The sequence below is a fragment of the Neophocaena asiaeorientalis genome, unplaced genomic scaffold, assembly GCF_003031525.2.
Source record: "Neophocaena asiaeorientalis asiaeorientalis breed wild unplaced genomic scaffold, Neophocaena_asiaeorientalis_V1.1 scaffold43, whole genome shotgun sequence".
Lineage (NCBI taxonomy): Eukaryota > Metazoa > Chordata > Mammalia > Artiodactyla > Phocoenidae > Neophocaena > Neophocaena asiaeorientalis.
The window spans coordinates 992,217-1,004,589 of NW_020173674.1; the positions used below are offsets into that span (position 1 = coordinate 992,217).

Sequence of the window (12,373 nt, forward strand, 5' to 3'; positions counted from 1 at the left end):
GGCAGTGCCACCTCAGCAGAGCCCTCCCTGCCACGCCTGCTCCCAGGCTGCCCCTAGGCACTGCCGGCCCCGCAGGGAGACCAGGCTGCCCCACCAGGCCCCCGAGCTGGTCAGACAAAGCCCCAAGAAGCTTGCCAAGCTCCCTGCCGGCCCCCAGCAGGGATGCAGAGCCCTCCCCACCGCAGGGTGGCCCTGCTGACCGTCCTTCCCCTGCCCGGACATCGGCACCATCTGAGGACATGCTCAGCGGAAGGACAAATGAATCGTCCCTCTCCTCACAACAGCCCCTGGGGTCCCCGGACCAGCTTGGGAGGGGCCCCAGCCAGAGGTCAGACACCGGCCCCAGCGATTCCCCACCCTGCTTGGTGCTGGATGCGACTGGCCCCGGGTGCCACACTCAGAAAAAACCACCGGAGCTAGAAAACGGGAAACGTTTTCATGTTGTCAGGCCCGGAGAGACCAGCCCCTTCGGGGCACTGTGGTCGCCCCGCCTGCGTGACAGCTGGAACACTCTGCTTTCAACGTTCCTCTTCTTCGTTCTCATTTTATTTTTGAACTGTCACACAGTAAAGCTGACTGGTTTGGGCATGCAGTCTTATGCACTTTAACCCAAATAGAGGACCCACAACGGGGCACAGCTCCCACCCTGGCCCCCGGCCTTCTGGTCAGTGCCCAGCACACTAGTGACGTGTCCTCAGGACCACCACACGATGTCCTGGGCCGGGCTCTGCGATCCATGCCACCGAGATGGACACCTTGTGGACGCGCCAGTCTGTCCAGACATTCACCTGCCGAAGGACACGTGTGTGGCCTCCCGTTTGGGGCAATTACGCGTCAGGCTGTTAAAACCCTCCCAGGCAGGTGTTTGTATGAGCACTAGTTCTCGTTTCTCCAGGGTGGACGCCCAGGAGTGGGACAGCTGGGCCCACGGTAGGTGAACGCCTTGTTGCCTGAGAAACCGTCGACACGTTCTCGGAGCGGCTGTCCTGCCGGGACGCCCCCATCCTCGCCGGCACCCGGCGCGTTTTATCAGGCGCTCCTGCAGCGTGGTCTGAATTCCTATTTCTCCACCTGCTCGCGAGGCAGAGCCTCGCAGGTGCTCACCTGCCCTGCTTGGGTCCTCTTCCATGACCTGTCCAAGTCCTTTGTCCACTTGTGACCAGATTTTCTTACTGATGAGCTGTGAGGGCTCTTTATCCATTCCGTGCACTAGTCCTTTCTCGGATATGGGACTATTCTGCAGTCTGTCTTCCCTTTCTCCTAACAGTGTCTTTCTCAGAGCAAAAGTTCTAAATTTTGATGAAGCCCAGTTTACGGATTCTTTCTCGCCTATGGACTGTGGCTCGTGTCAATGACCAAGAACTCTTCGCCTAACACTATCACGAAGGTTTCCTCCTGTGTTTTCTTCTAAAAGTTACATGTTTTTTTTTGTTTTGTTTTGTTTTTTTTAAATAATTTATTGTACCAGTGTACATGACAACCGGTAAGACATCCCACTTGTTCCTGTCTTCAGGCACATCGGATTTTTTTTTTTTTTTAATTTATTTATTTATTTATTTTTGGCTGTGTTGGGTCTTCGTCTCTGTGCTTGGGCTTTCTCTAGTTGCAGTGAGCAGGGGCCACTCTTCATCGCGGTGCGCGGGCCTCTCACTGTCGTGGCCTCTCGCTGCGGAGCACAAGCTCCAGACGCGCAGGCTCAGTAGTTGTGGCTCACGGGGCCAGCCGCTCCGTGGCATGTGGGATCTTCCCAGACCAGGGCCCGAACCCGTGTCGCCTGCATTGGCAGACAGATTCTCAACCACTGCGCCACTAGGGAAGCCCCGAGTTACATGTTTTATATCTAGAATTCACTTCAAGTTAATTCTGGCAGAAGAGGACATGCAGATGACTCGTTTTTCCAACAGCTCTGGTTGAAAAGTCTGTCCTTTCTCCACTGAATTCCTTTTGTATCTGTCAAACATCAAGGGCCCATGTTTGTGGGGGTCCATTTCTGGGCTCTATTCTGTTGCACTGAGCTCTGTGTCTCTTCCTTCACCACCACCATGCTGTCCTGATTACCACAGTTTTATAGTAAATCTTCAAAATAGGCGGTGGGACTCTTCCAACTTGACTGTTCTTTTCTCAAAAATCATTGTAGCTATTCCAGTGACTTTGCTATTCCATATAAATTTTAGAATCAGCTTGTTTATATCAATGAAAACACTGCTAGGATCTTAACTGAGACTGCAATAAATGAATTTACACTTCTGGTGTGTTGAGTCTTCCCATCCATGAACACAGTACGTCTCTCCATTTACGCCAGTCTTTGATTCCATTCATCAGCATTTTGTAGTTTCCAGCATAAAGATCCTGTGCGTGTTTCCTTAAGTCTGTACCTAAGTATTTCATCGTGTTTGGAGCTACTGTAAATGATATAATCTTATCAATTTCGTGTTCCAATTGTACCCTGCCAGTATACAAACTATGATTTTTGTGTGCTGACCTTACTAAGTGTATTCATTTGACTTTTTGCTAGAACCCTTGGGGTTTTTTTTTCCTACATAGACAATCGTGTTGTATGCGAATACAGTTTTATTTTCTTCTTCTCCAATTTTAAAGACTGTTATTTCTTTTTCTTGCCTTACTGCATTACCCATCTTGGGTAAATTGTGATATTTTGTGCTTTCCAAGGAATTGGTCCATTTAATCTAAACTGTCAAATTTAATGTATGCAGAGAGTTTTGTGATGTTTCTTCATTATCTCCTGGGTTTATCATCATTTCCCCTTTCCATTCCTTATATGGATCATCTGGACCTTTTCTCTCTTTACCTTTGTTGGTGTTACTAAAGGTCTTCAATCTCACCAATCCTTTCAGGAGTCAGCTTACGGTTTCATGAACTTTTCCCACTGTTTGCAGAAATCAACGTCAGTGATTTCTGTTCTTATTTTACCATTTCTTTCCTTCTGCTCAATTTAGGGTTTTTTTTTTTTTCTCTTCTTTTTTCTAGGTTCTTAATATGGAAGCTTAGATTGAACTGAGATCTTCTTCTAAAACAAGCGGTTTAATCCTATAAACTTTCCTCTAACCCTTGCTTTAGCTGCACTCCACGAGTTCAGATATGTTGCGTTCTCATTTGCGTTCAGTTTAAAACATTTCCTAATTCCCCTTGAGACTTCCCCTCTGACCCATGGACTATTTAAAAGTATGTTAATTTCTAAATGTTTGGAGATTTGTCCTCTTATTGATTTCTAATGTAATTATGGTCAGAAAACTTGCTCTGTGTCACTCTGATTCTTTAAAGTTTGCTAAGGTCTGTTTTGTGAGCCAGGACATGATCTACACTATTTTGATGAATAATCCCAGAGCACTTGAAAGGGATGTGCGTTTTACTGCCGAGGGTGGAGTGTTGTGTAAATGTCAATTCAGTCCAGTTGGCTGATGGTGTTATTAGTTCCAGATTCTTGCTGACTTTCTGCCTACTAGTTCCGTCTACTACCAAGAGAGGAATGTTGAAATCTCCAACCATAATGTGATTTTGTGTGTTTCTCCCTTTGGTTCTGTCCATTTGCTTTGTGTAAAAGCTCTGTTGTTTGGTACATACACATTGAAGGTCAGTACTTCTTGATGAATTGACTCTTTTGTAAATAACGCAATCTTCTTCTTTATCCCTAGTTATTTTTTGCTCTGAAGTTTACTTTGGTATTAACATAGCCACTTTAGTTTTCTTCTGATTTGGTGTATCTTTGTTGGTATGTATTTTCGCATTCTTTCACTTTTAACCTACCAATGTCATTGCATTTAAAGTGAATTTCTTGGGCCTTCCCTGGTGGTCCAGTGGTTAAGGCTCCACGCTTCCACTGCAGAGGGCGCAGGTTCGAACCCCTGGTCGGGGAACTAAGATCCCACATGCCACGTGGCACGGCAAAAAAAAAAAAAAGTGTATTTCTTGTGTACACTGAAATCCATTCTTATGATCTGTCTTGTCACTGGCACGTTCACACCACTGACATTCACTGTAATTACTGATCTGTCTGAATTTAAGTTTACCGTCATTTACTATTTGTTCCTTTTGTTTTCACTCCTTATATTTCCTGCCTTCTTTTGCGTTATTTTTAGTATTTCCTTTTAATTTATCTATTATGATTTTGACTATGTCACTTATGTAACTTTTTTAAGAGATTGCTCAAAGGATTATAAAACGCATATGACCTTTCCATGCTGTACCTGGAGCCAAGAATCACCTCCACAAGTGGAATCACAGAGCCAACCAGCACACAGGGCTCTCTGCCTGCCCCAGGACACTACTACTGCCTCAGTGTCCCATCCACACACGCTGAAGACCCATCAGACAGGGTGATGGGTTTTGCTCACCCACCAGACACGCTTTAAAGAGCTGAAGGAGAGCGGAGCGGCCCATCACATCTCCCGTCTCTTGCTCTCCGCGAAGCCTGCTGTCCCGCCTTCCCTTCTAGCACCACTTCCTCCCTGTGTGAAGAGCTCCCTGCGCAGCTCTGCCGGCTGCGAGTTGACCCTCTTGGCCGCCCTTCCTCTGAGAAGGGTCTCTACTCTACCTTCACTCTTGAGGAGCACTACGTGGAACTCCCGGGGGGCCGCTCTTTCCTTTCAGCACCTGAACGATGTCATGGAGCCCCCTCCTGGCCCCCAGCGGGGGGAAGGAGAGCCACAGCCACCGGCACCACCTCCCCACAGGTGCAGTGCTGCTGGCCCTGATGCTCTTAAGGTGTGTTCCCTTCAGCAGCTTGGTTATGTGTTTGCGGTGGATTCACTCGGTTTATCCTGCTTGGAGTTCATTAAGCTTCCTGAATCTGCAGGCTTGTGTCTCGACCAAACGTGGTAAGTTTTCAGCCATATCTCTTCAAATATGTTTTCGGCACGGCCCTTCTCCTCTTCTTTTGGGACTCCAACATTACCCTTTGGTTTCTGTCCTTCAGGCACCAGCAGGGTGGAGAGGGCCTCGGCCCCACGCCAGGCGGGTGGACTGGATGGTCCCGGGAGAGCAAGTGGCTCTGTGGACCCTGACAGACCTCCCTTTTCCTATTAAACTAGTTCATGTGTTTCCACTCCTTGATCTCAAATGATTCCCAGGAAAGCATTTGTATGCATATCAATTCACATAAATCCACAAAAACCCTACAGAGTAGGTTACAGATGAAAAGAATGAACAGCAGAATTCTCAAAACCCCCAGATTTCCAGGTTTCACACAGCAGAGCCAGCACCTAGACACACGCCTCCTGCCTGACACCAAATCCTACGCTCCTTCAAGGAGCCTCTTCTCAAACACATCGACACTGGAAGGGCGTGTGGTGCCACGGAGGGGCCCCGGCTTCCCCACTCGCCAGCCCGTAGGCCAGCTGTGATGCCGCCTGGACAGGCACACAGCTGGCAAACGTCCTCCAAGGATGCCACACACATGGCTCTGCAGCACTGCCCTTGCCCGCTTCCAGCTGCTGTGGCCATGTCTGCTCTACAGAGGCCACTCTGTCCCGTGCTCTTCTCCTGCCCCAAGCTCACCTCAAGCCTGCTCCCAGCACTGCCCACCCAACACTGCCCCATCCTCCCTGGGCCATGCCTGGCTGTGGCTATCTGGGGACACACGTGACACCTGAGCATACCATCAATGGGTCTCACCGGGTGAGTAAGGAGTGAAGAGCAGCTGTCTTCTGCACTTGTGCCCTCTGAAGGGCGGGGGAACTCTACCCTCTGCCTGTGCTGAGGCTTTGGGTGGGCTCTCAGCAAGAGGAGGGCCCACATGTCTGGGCCTGAGCTGGGTCTGCCCGCAGCCTACAGGCAGGGTGAACTCCGGACGGCAGCACTGACGTGCCCACTAGTGGAGGCCCGCTGCTCACGTGTGCTCCTATCAGCCCCTGGCCTGCAGAGGAGACGTCAGAAAGGAGCTTCCGTGCCCCCGAGCCACACCCCGCCCGGGATGAGCCCCTGCAGACCTGGCCTCTTGCCTGTGGCCTCTTCTGTGGCTTCTGCTACTTGGGCCGGTGGCAAGCTCAGGGCCATGTGGTGGCTCTCCTATCCATGTGGCCTCCAAGAGCTGCCACAGAGGCAGTGGGGTACCCTGGAGCCCCTCAGGGATGCCTGCTTCCTGAGGAAACGAATGGCACGTGCTTCCAGAAGAGAACAGCCTGCACCAGGCCGGCAGGACGTCACCTCACGGGAAGGTGCCAAGGCGTCCCAGCCCCATGGACCAGCAGCGGGTGGGGTGCGGTAGGGCCGGCCTCCACACAGAGCAGGAGCTCTGGGTTAGAGCCATCAGCCGGTAGGGCCAGGAGCCACAGCAGAGAAACACACCCTGCTGTCTCAGGAAGCCCAGCGGGCACGTCCTGGGGAAAGGTCCTTGCCCCCAGGAACGCATCCTGTCAGCCCCTGGCTGGCTCCCAGCACCTGTGCCCCGGAGGGACCCACACCACCGGGGTCCCAACCTCTGCAGGGCTCTGCTTCCCGTCGCCCTGCCAGGCCCTGGGCCCGTGAGGACAGGAGGGGCAGCCTGGTGAGGACCCTGCTGAGGCAGGCACTGAGCCACTGGGAGACCTCGAGCGGAGGCCGCGAGCGTGGGGTCTGAGAAGGCAGAGTGCAGCGGCCGGGGACACGGCCACAGCCTGCCCGAGCCCCCGGGGCAGGGCCGCACCAGGCAGTGACTCACGTGTTGCACACGGCCATTGTCTGGCACGCCTCCCCCGTGCAGAACTCCGAGATGGTGCTGTACTGGAGGTTGACATGGTGGAAGAACGTCGTGGCTGGAAGGGAAGAGAAAGGCCGGGCGTGAAAACCACACCGGGGCGCCACTCTGCGTCTGCAGCGTCCTGCAGGCCCGGGGGGACCAGAGCCCCTCTCCTCAGGCCCCTGCTGTGGGAGCTGGCGCTTATCTCAGAGCAGAGACCGAGGCCCCAGCACAGCATCGTCCTCGGGAGGGGCGGCACGGGCCAGACGGCGCTGAGCTGGGCAGGGTGCCCGAAGCCTGGGGCAGCAAACCTCCAGCCCAGCCCCTTGACCACACCCTGCTCTATGCTCACCAGCTGATCGGGGACACCGCTAAGGCAGGCGGCAGCACCAGCTCACGGCCACAAAGCCTACCGCTCTCGGGAGGAGAGCTGGCGCCTTGCCCTGCACGGGGCATCGCACGAACCCTGAGCCTGTCCGGCAGGCGGGGGTGAGTCCGCCACCCTTTCCGTAGGCCATGGCCTTCCCGCCACCACAGCACTGCCGGCCTTGCAGCCATGCTCCTGTCCCACGGTGCCCCCCTGGCCCTGGTGTCCTGTCCCCCGGTGCGACCAGGACCCGCACTGAGTCCCCGCATCTGAGGGGACCCTGAGTGCCCGGCAGGGCTGGTCACCCCGGGCCTCGGCTTCCAGCTGACGCAGGTGGTTTGGGGGGGTGCTGAGCACCAGCTCCGGGGGGTCCTGTGGGAAACGGGGGGCTGCCCTCCTGGCCCTGCCAGCCCGCCCCCACGTACTGTTGCTGGCCAGCCACTCATTGAGGTCGATCTCCCGGGGCAGCACCACCAGCTCCTTGAACCCGAAGTCGGTGATCCTGGACTTGGTGTACTCCGGCTCCAGGTACACCTTCTTCTCCTCGGCAACGGGCTTCTTCCCGTTGGGCTTGGCTTTGGACTTCCTGCAGAGACAAGGGAGTGCGGGGTCACGGCAGATGTAGGCGTGGAGGCTGCGGGCCGGCCCGGGAGACGAGCAATGCCGGGGGACGCCTCGGGGGCTTCTGCTCCTGTGGGCCCAGGCGTGGGAGGAAGCTGCCCTGCGCCCGTGCCCTCCCTTGCCACCGTCAGGGGCCCAAACCTGGAACCCAGGGCGGGCAGGGAGCTCCGGGCCCATCAAAGGGTGTGGGGTGGTGGCCACACCAGCCGGCTCACCCGCCACACGTGACACCGCGGCCCTGCAGCCCCTCTTGGCCCCCACCTGGGCCTGGGGTCCCGCTGCAGGGACACAGGGATGCGCACCACTCGGCCAGGCCCTGAGCCTCTGTGCAGCCCCACCACGCGTCCTGCTGCTCAGATGATCCAGCAGCCCGGCCTTACCGAGCACCCGCTGTATGCCGACGCCCCAGGCCACCCCGCTGAGGCCTCCTGTCATCACGAGCTCATGGCTCACCCGCCTGACACCTGCCCGCTGGCCTGCGCTCTCTCCCAAGTAGTGCACGGTGCAGGTTCCAGGCAGAGACAGGAGTAGGCGTGAGCAGATGTTACAGAGATTTGATGAAATGGCCACTTTTCACCAAATCTTTCTTGGTCAGGAAAACAGTTCTTTTCCACTAAAAACATGCTGTCACAGAGCACAGAATGGGCCTGTTATGGCTATTTTTACGTGCACGAATACGTATTTTTGCAACGTCTTTGTTCTCCTACAGCGAGTGTCAGGACCTAACCCGTGAACCAAAGCTCTTTGGGGCTGAGGGAGCCTCAGCCCCACCTCGGCGGAGAAGGCGGCGGCCCCAGAACCAGCCTCCCGCCAGTTGCCCCCAAGGCAGGAGCCGGGGCCACGGTGTGCGCGGCCCAGGCAGGCCAAGGAGATAGCACATCCCCTAAGGAGGAAAACTGCCCACCAGAGTGGCCCAGAGCCCGCGGCCGGGACGCCAGCCCGAGTCACTGTGTCTGCCACAGGCCGGAGCCCGAGCTGGGCGAAGTGAGTGGTGTGCCGAGGGGCTGCCTTCCAGGCGCTGCCGCCCCACGTCAGCCAGTGTGGAGCAAGGCTGCTCTCTCCTGCACCTGTAGGCCCACGACGTTTCAGGGTTAAGACTGGGTTCTTGGGCCGGCGTGGGTTGAAAAACTGAAGGAAAAAACCCCTAAGAGCACGGATTAGTCTCTTGCTTCTTTTACTTGAATGACTGAAATCTTTAGTGGCAGACACCACAATTTCCAGAAAACAAACTGCAAACCAGTCAAACTGTCCTGAGTCTCACTGACCAGAAGAGGCCACTTCCGGCTGTAGACTCTCAAGGAGGGATGATCGAGGGAGACTGAGGGCCGGCACAAAGCCCAGTGCGGCCTCCCACCCCAAAGGGCAGCCACAGGCCGGAGGGACGCAACCCCCGTGGTCTCCAGTGCCCGCAGAAGGAGAGGCGCTCCCGTCGCTGCCTCCGGCGTCTGGGTGAAAACACTGCGGCCCCGCACAGGGCGCAAACTAGACACTGTCGTCCTCTGTCCCAAGGGCTCTGTGTCCCTCCCACCCCCGCCAGCCCTGCTGAGGCCCACATTTGGCGGCGCGGGGGGTGTCACACGGGATGAAAGGTCTGCAGCTCCTGACCTTGCCGTTTTTTCCCTTCTGTTTTGAAAAGTTGCTAGTGGTTTATTTAAGAGAAACAGGAAGGAAAAATGCTCCCTGAATGCCAGGGAAATGTTTTCCCTTCAGCTTCTCACAGCAGATCTTTGCCTTAAAAGGCAATGTGTGCTTGGCCTCTGGGTGCAGCGCCGGCAGTGGCCAGTGCTGGGCAGGGGCCACAGTGTCCTGGGGACGGGCCCGGGTGGGTTGGAGCTGGAGCGCGGGTGTGAACACCGCACAAACACAACCACAAGCAGGGGGCACTCTGGGGGTCCCCACGGCGGGCAGGTGGGGCTGTTCACTGGGGACAAGTGTGGGCACGGGCTGTGGGGGCCCTGCAGCCGCTCCCAGTGTACACAGAGGGGGACAGGGCCCCAGAAGGGCTGAGGGCGCCCTGGGCTCCCCAGAGATGGGTGGGTGGGGTGCTTTCCTGACCCTGGGTCTGTGCTGCTGAGCCACGCGCCACCTGTCAGAAAGCCTGCACTCGCTTGGAAGGTCCCCATGTCCACAGCCCCAAGCACACAGGATGCACCTCCAACCTCAAGCCAACTTCTGCTCTGGTCACCCCTGAGTGTCCATCCACTGGGCAGATTCCCAGCTATAAGCCCGGCCAGGCTTAACCGACCCCCTTGCCTGTGCTCCAAGCGTGTACCTGCCCGTCCCCCGCCACAGTGCACACCTGGCCTGGGCCAGCCACCTACTCAGAGCCTCAGTGTCTGGGTGTGGAGGCTGCGGCCACCACACGTGAAGGTGGGATGAGCGGGGGCCTGGGCTGTGAAGCCACTGCCAGACCCGCCTCCTCGCCCCGCGCTCAGGGAACACACGGCAGCAACAGCGGCCAGGTGGCCTTTACACGAGCGACCACGGGCAGAGCGGCAGCAGGAAGCGGCCGTCACGGAGGGGCGTCATGGGGCCTCGGGCACAGGCCTGCTCGGGGGTGCCATTGTGCTGAGGGTGTGGTGTCCTCGTGCCCACACGTCCCTTCCAGGGAGACCGAGAGCCCCTCCGGCTGAGGGCACCCTCCATGTTTGGTTCTCAGAGGGGCGGGGGAGGCAGCCCCAGGAGGACCTGGGTTTCTGCTCCGTGCGACAGGCGTAGGGGGCTCTGGGCCACGATCTGTGTGGTCAGAGGCCTCCACCTCCTCACCCCGCCTCACTCCTCCGTCCGCACCTGCCCTCCTACAACCAACAGGCAGGAGCGCCCCGGGGCCCCCAGGCCCTGCCTCATCACCCAGCGCTCGCCTGGGGCCCCCAGACCCAGCACGGCTGGGAACGGCTCTCCTGCCAGGTCGGCCGGCCCGGACCTCTCTGCCCTGTCCTCGAGTCTTCCTTCACACCCTCCCCCAGGAGACGACGGCCATTGGCCAGGTGGTGGCAGGACTGAGTGACAAGCCGGCCTGGGGCGAGTCTGGGGACGTGGAAGGGCCTGCCACACCTGAGTGCCACCACCCCAAGTCCTGTCCTTTCTAGAGAGGTGAAGGCTCCTGGCCAAGACGCTCGGCCCCTTACAGCACAGAGTTTCAGACGACACGTGGTGACCTTGGAAGTGGGACAGGCTGCTGTGTGACATAGCAGCGGCACCCATCCTCGGTCCCCGAGGCCGTGTCGGCAGAGAGTACAGGACTCTCCGCCCAGAGGCACCAGGCTCCTAAACGGGCCCTGTCCAGCCTAGGCCCAGGCACCCCCTTACCAGCTGGGGCTCCCACAAATCCATGAAAGGGAAGGCTGGGCATGGCCCCGGTGTGGAGGGACAACTGTGGAACCCCTGGGCCGCGGGCAGGAGGGTGGACGCCAGGCCTCAGCCCACCCAAGGTCCACCGTGCCCTCCTGGGAGAAAGAATACGGCTGTGGGCACACGCAGAGACCCCCCCCCCCACCCCCGTCTTACTGTGGGCTCCGAGGCCGAGTCCCACCTGGCCGACGCCAAACACCTGGGAGGGGCCGCGGCTCCGCAGGAAACACCTTCTGACGGTCTCCCCAGTGGACGCCCACACAGCCTCACCCCTCAGCCTCCCCTGCTCCTGAGGCCTTTACTGCGAGGGGGGGGAGGGGTGCAGGGTCCCCACACCCGAGGCATGGACCCAGCTGGGTCCCTCCGCCAATGTGCCTGGCCTGGCAGATTCCTGTCTACACGACCCCGCCCAAGGTCACTCCGCCCAGTCCCCTGGGATGGCCCCTCGGCTCAGTGTGGCTTGGGCACAGACACAGACGGCGGCCATGCAGCCCAGCCCACCAGGTGAGAACAGACACAGACGGCGGCCATGCAGCCCAGCCCACCAGGTGAGACTGCCCAGCCCAAGGAACGTGGATGTACCGCGGGCCCCGCCTGCACACAGCCCCGAGTGCTGGGGTGGGTGGCGGCCGAGGGAACCCACCGAACGCCGAAGGCCCACGCCTCGAGCTCAGTTCACTGTCTCCATCCAAAGGCATCTCGGCTGGCCCAGACTCCAGACCCCAGGCACGGCCACCCCTGGGGGCCACCACAAGGACGCCTTGGTTGGCACAGGCCTGCCCTCCAGGGAGTAGCAAGCAGCTTCCGGGTTTTACAAACAATGAATCCTGCCGGCATCATTAGTGCCGGGCAAGGGGCCGGTGGGCTCCAGGCACAGAGCCGGCTTGGCTGCAGCCAGTGAGGCGACACTGGATCAGCGGACGAGACCGGCAGGTGGGGGAGGCTCCCCTCTCTCCTCAGGCCCGCCCACACCGCTGTCCTCCCCCCAGCCCCCCCAGCCAGTGCTCCCCAGTGCTGGCACAGATGCCAGAGCGGCCAAGGTTCTCACCAGGAGGGGATGCAGGGCAGATTCGGCAGGGGCACCTGCAGGAAGTCAAGGGAGCCTGGAGGCCTGAAGGAGGGTGGGCAAGCCTGGAGGTGGGGCGGCCTGGAGTCAGCCTTGCGGGACAGAGGGGGTCGAAGGTCTGGGGTGGGGGAGTGGGGTTATGAGGCTCCTGCAGATGTGTGAATGTGGACTCAGTAAAACACAGATGCCGGGAAGGTCCCATGGAACACTGGGCGGTGCCACAGGTGGTCTTAGAAAGGAGGAGCCCACAAACAGGGATGCCCACCCTCCCAAGCCCCCAAGTTCTATGCAGTGG

The 12,373-nt window shown here is 57.9% G+C and overlaps 1 protein-coding gene across 1 annotated transcript in view; it reads right to left on the reverse strand.

Annotated features, from left to right (window-relative positions):
- MOB2 (MOB kinase activator 2) overlaps positions 1-12,373 on the reverse strand; it is a 16,951-nt gene that overhangs the window by 2,449 nt on the left and 2,129 nt on the right. Inside the window, exons 2-3 of the mRNA XM_024749091.1 lie at positions 7,466-7,626; positions 6,656-6,749 (exon numbers count right to left, since the gene is read on the reverse strand). Coding sequence (XP_024604859.1) covers positions 6,656-6,749; positions 7,466-7,626 — 255 coding nt within the window. The remainder of the gene's footprint in view (positions 1-6,655; positions 6,750-7,465; positions 7,627-12,373) is intronic.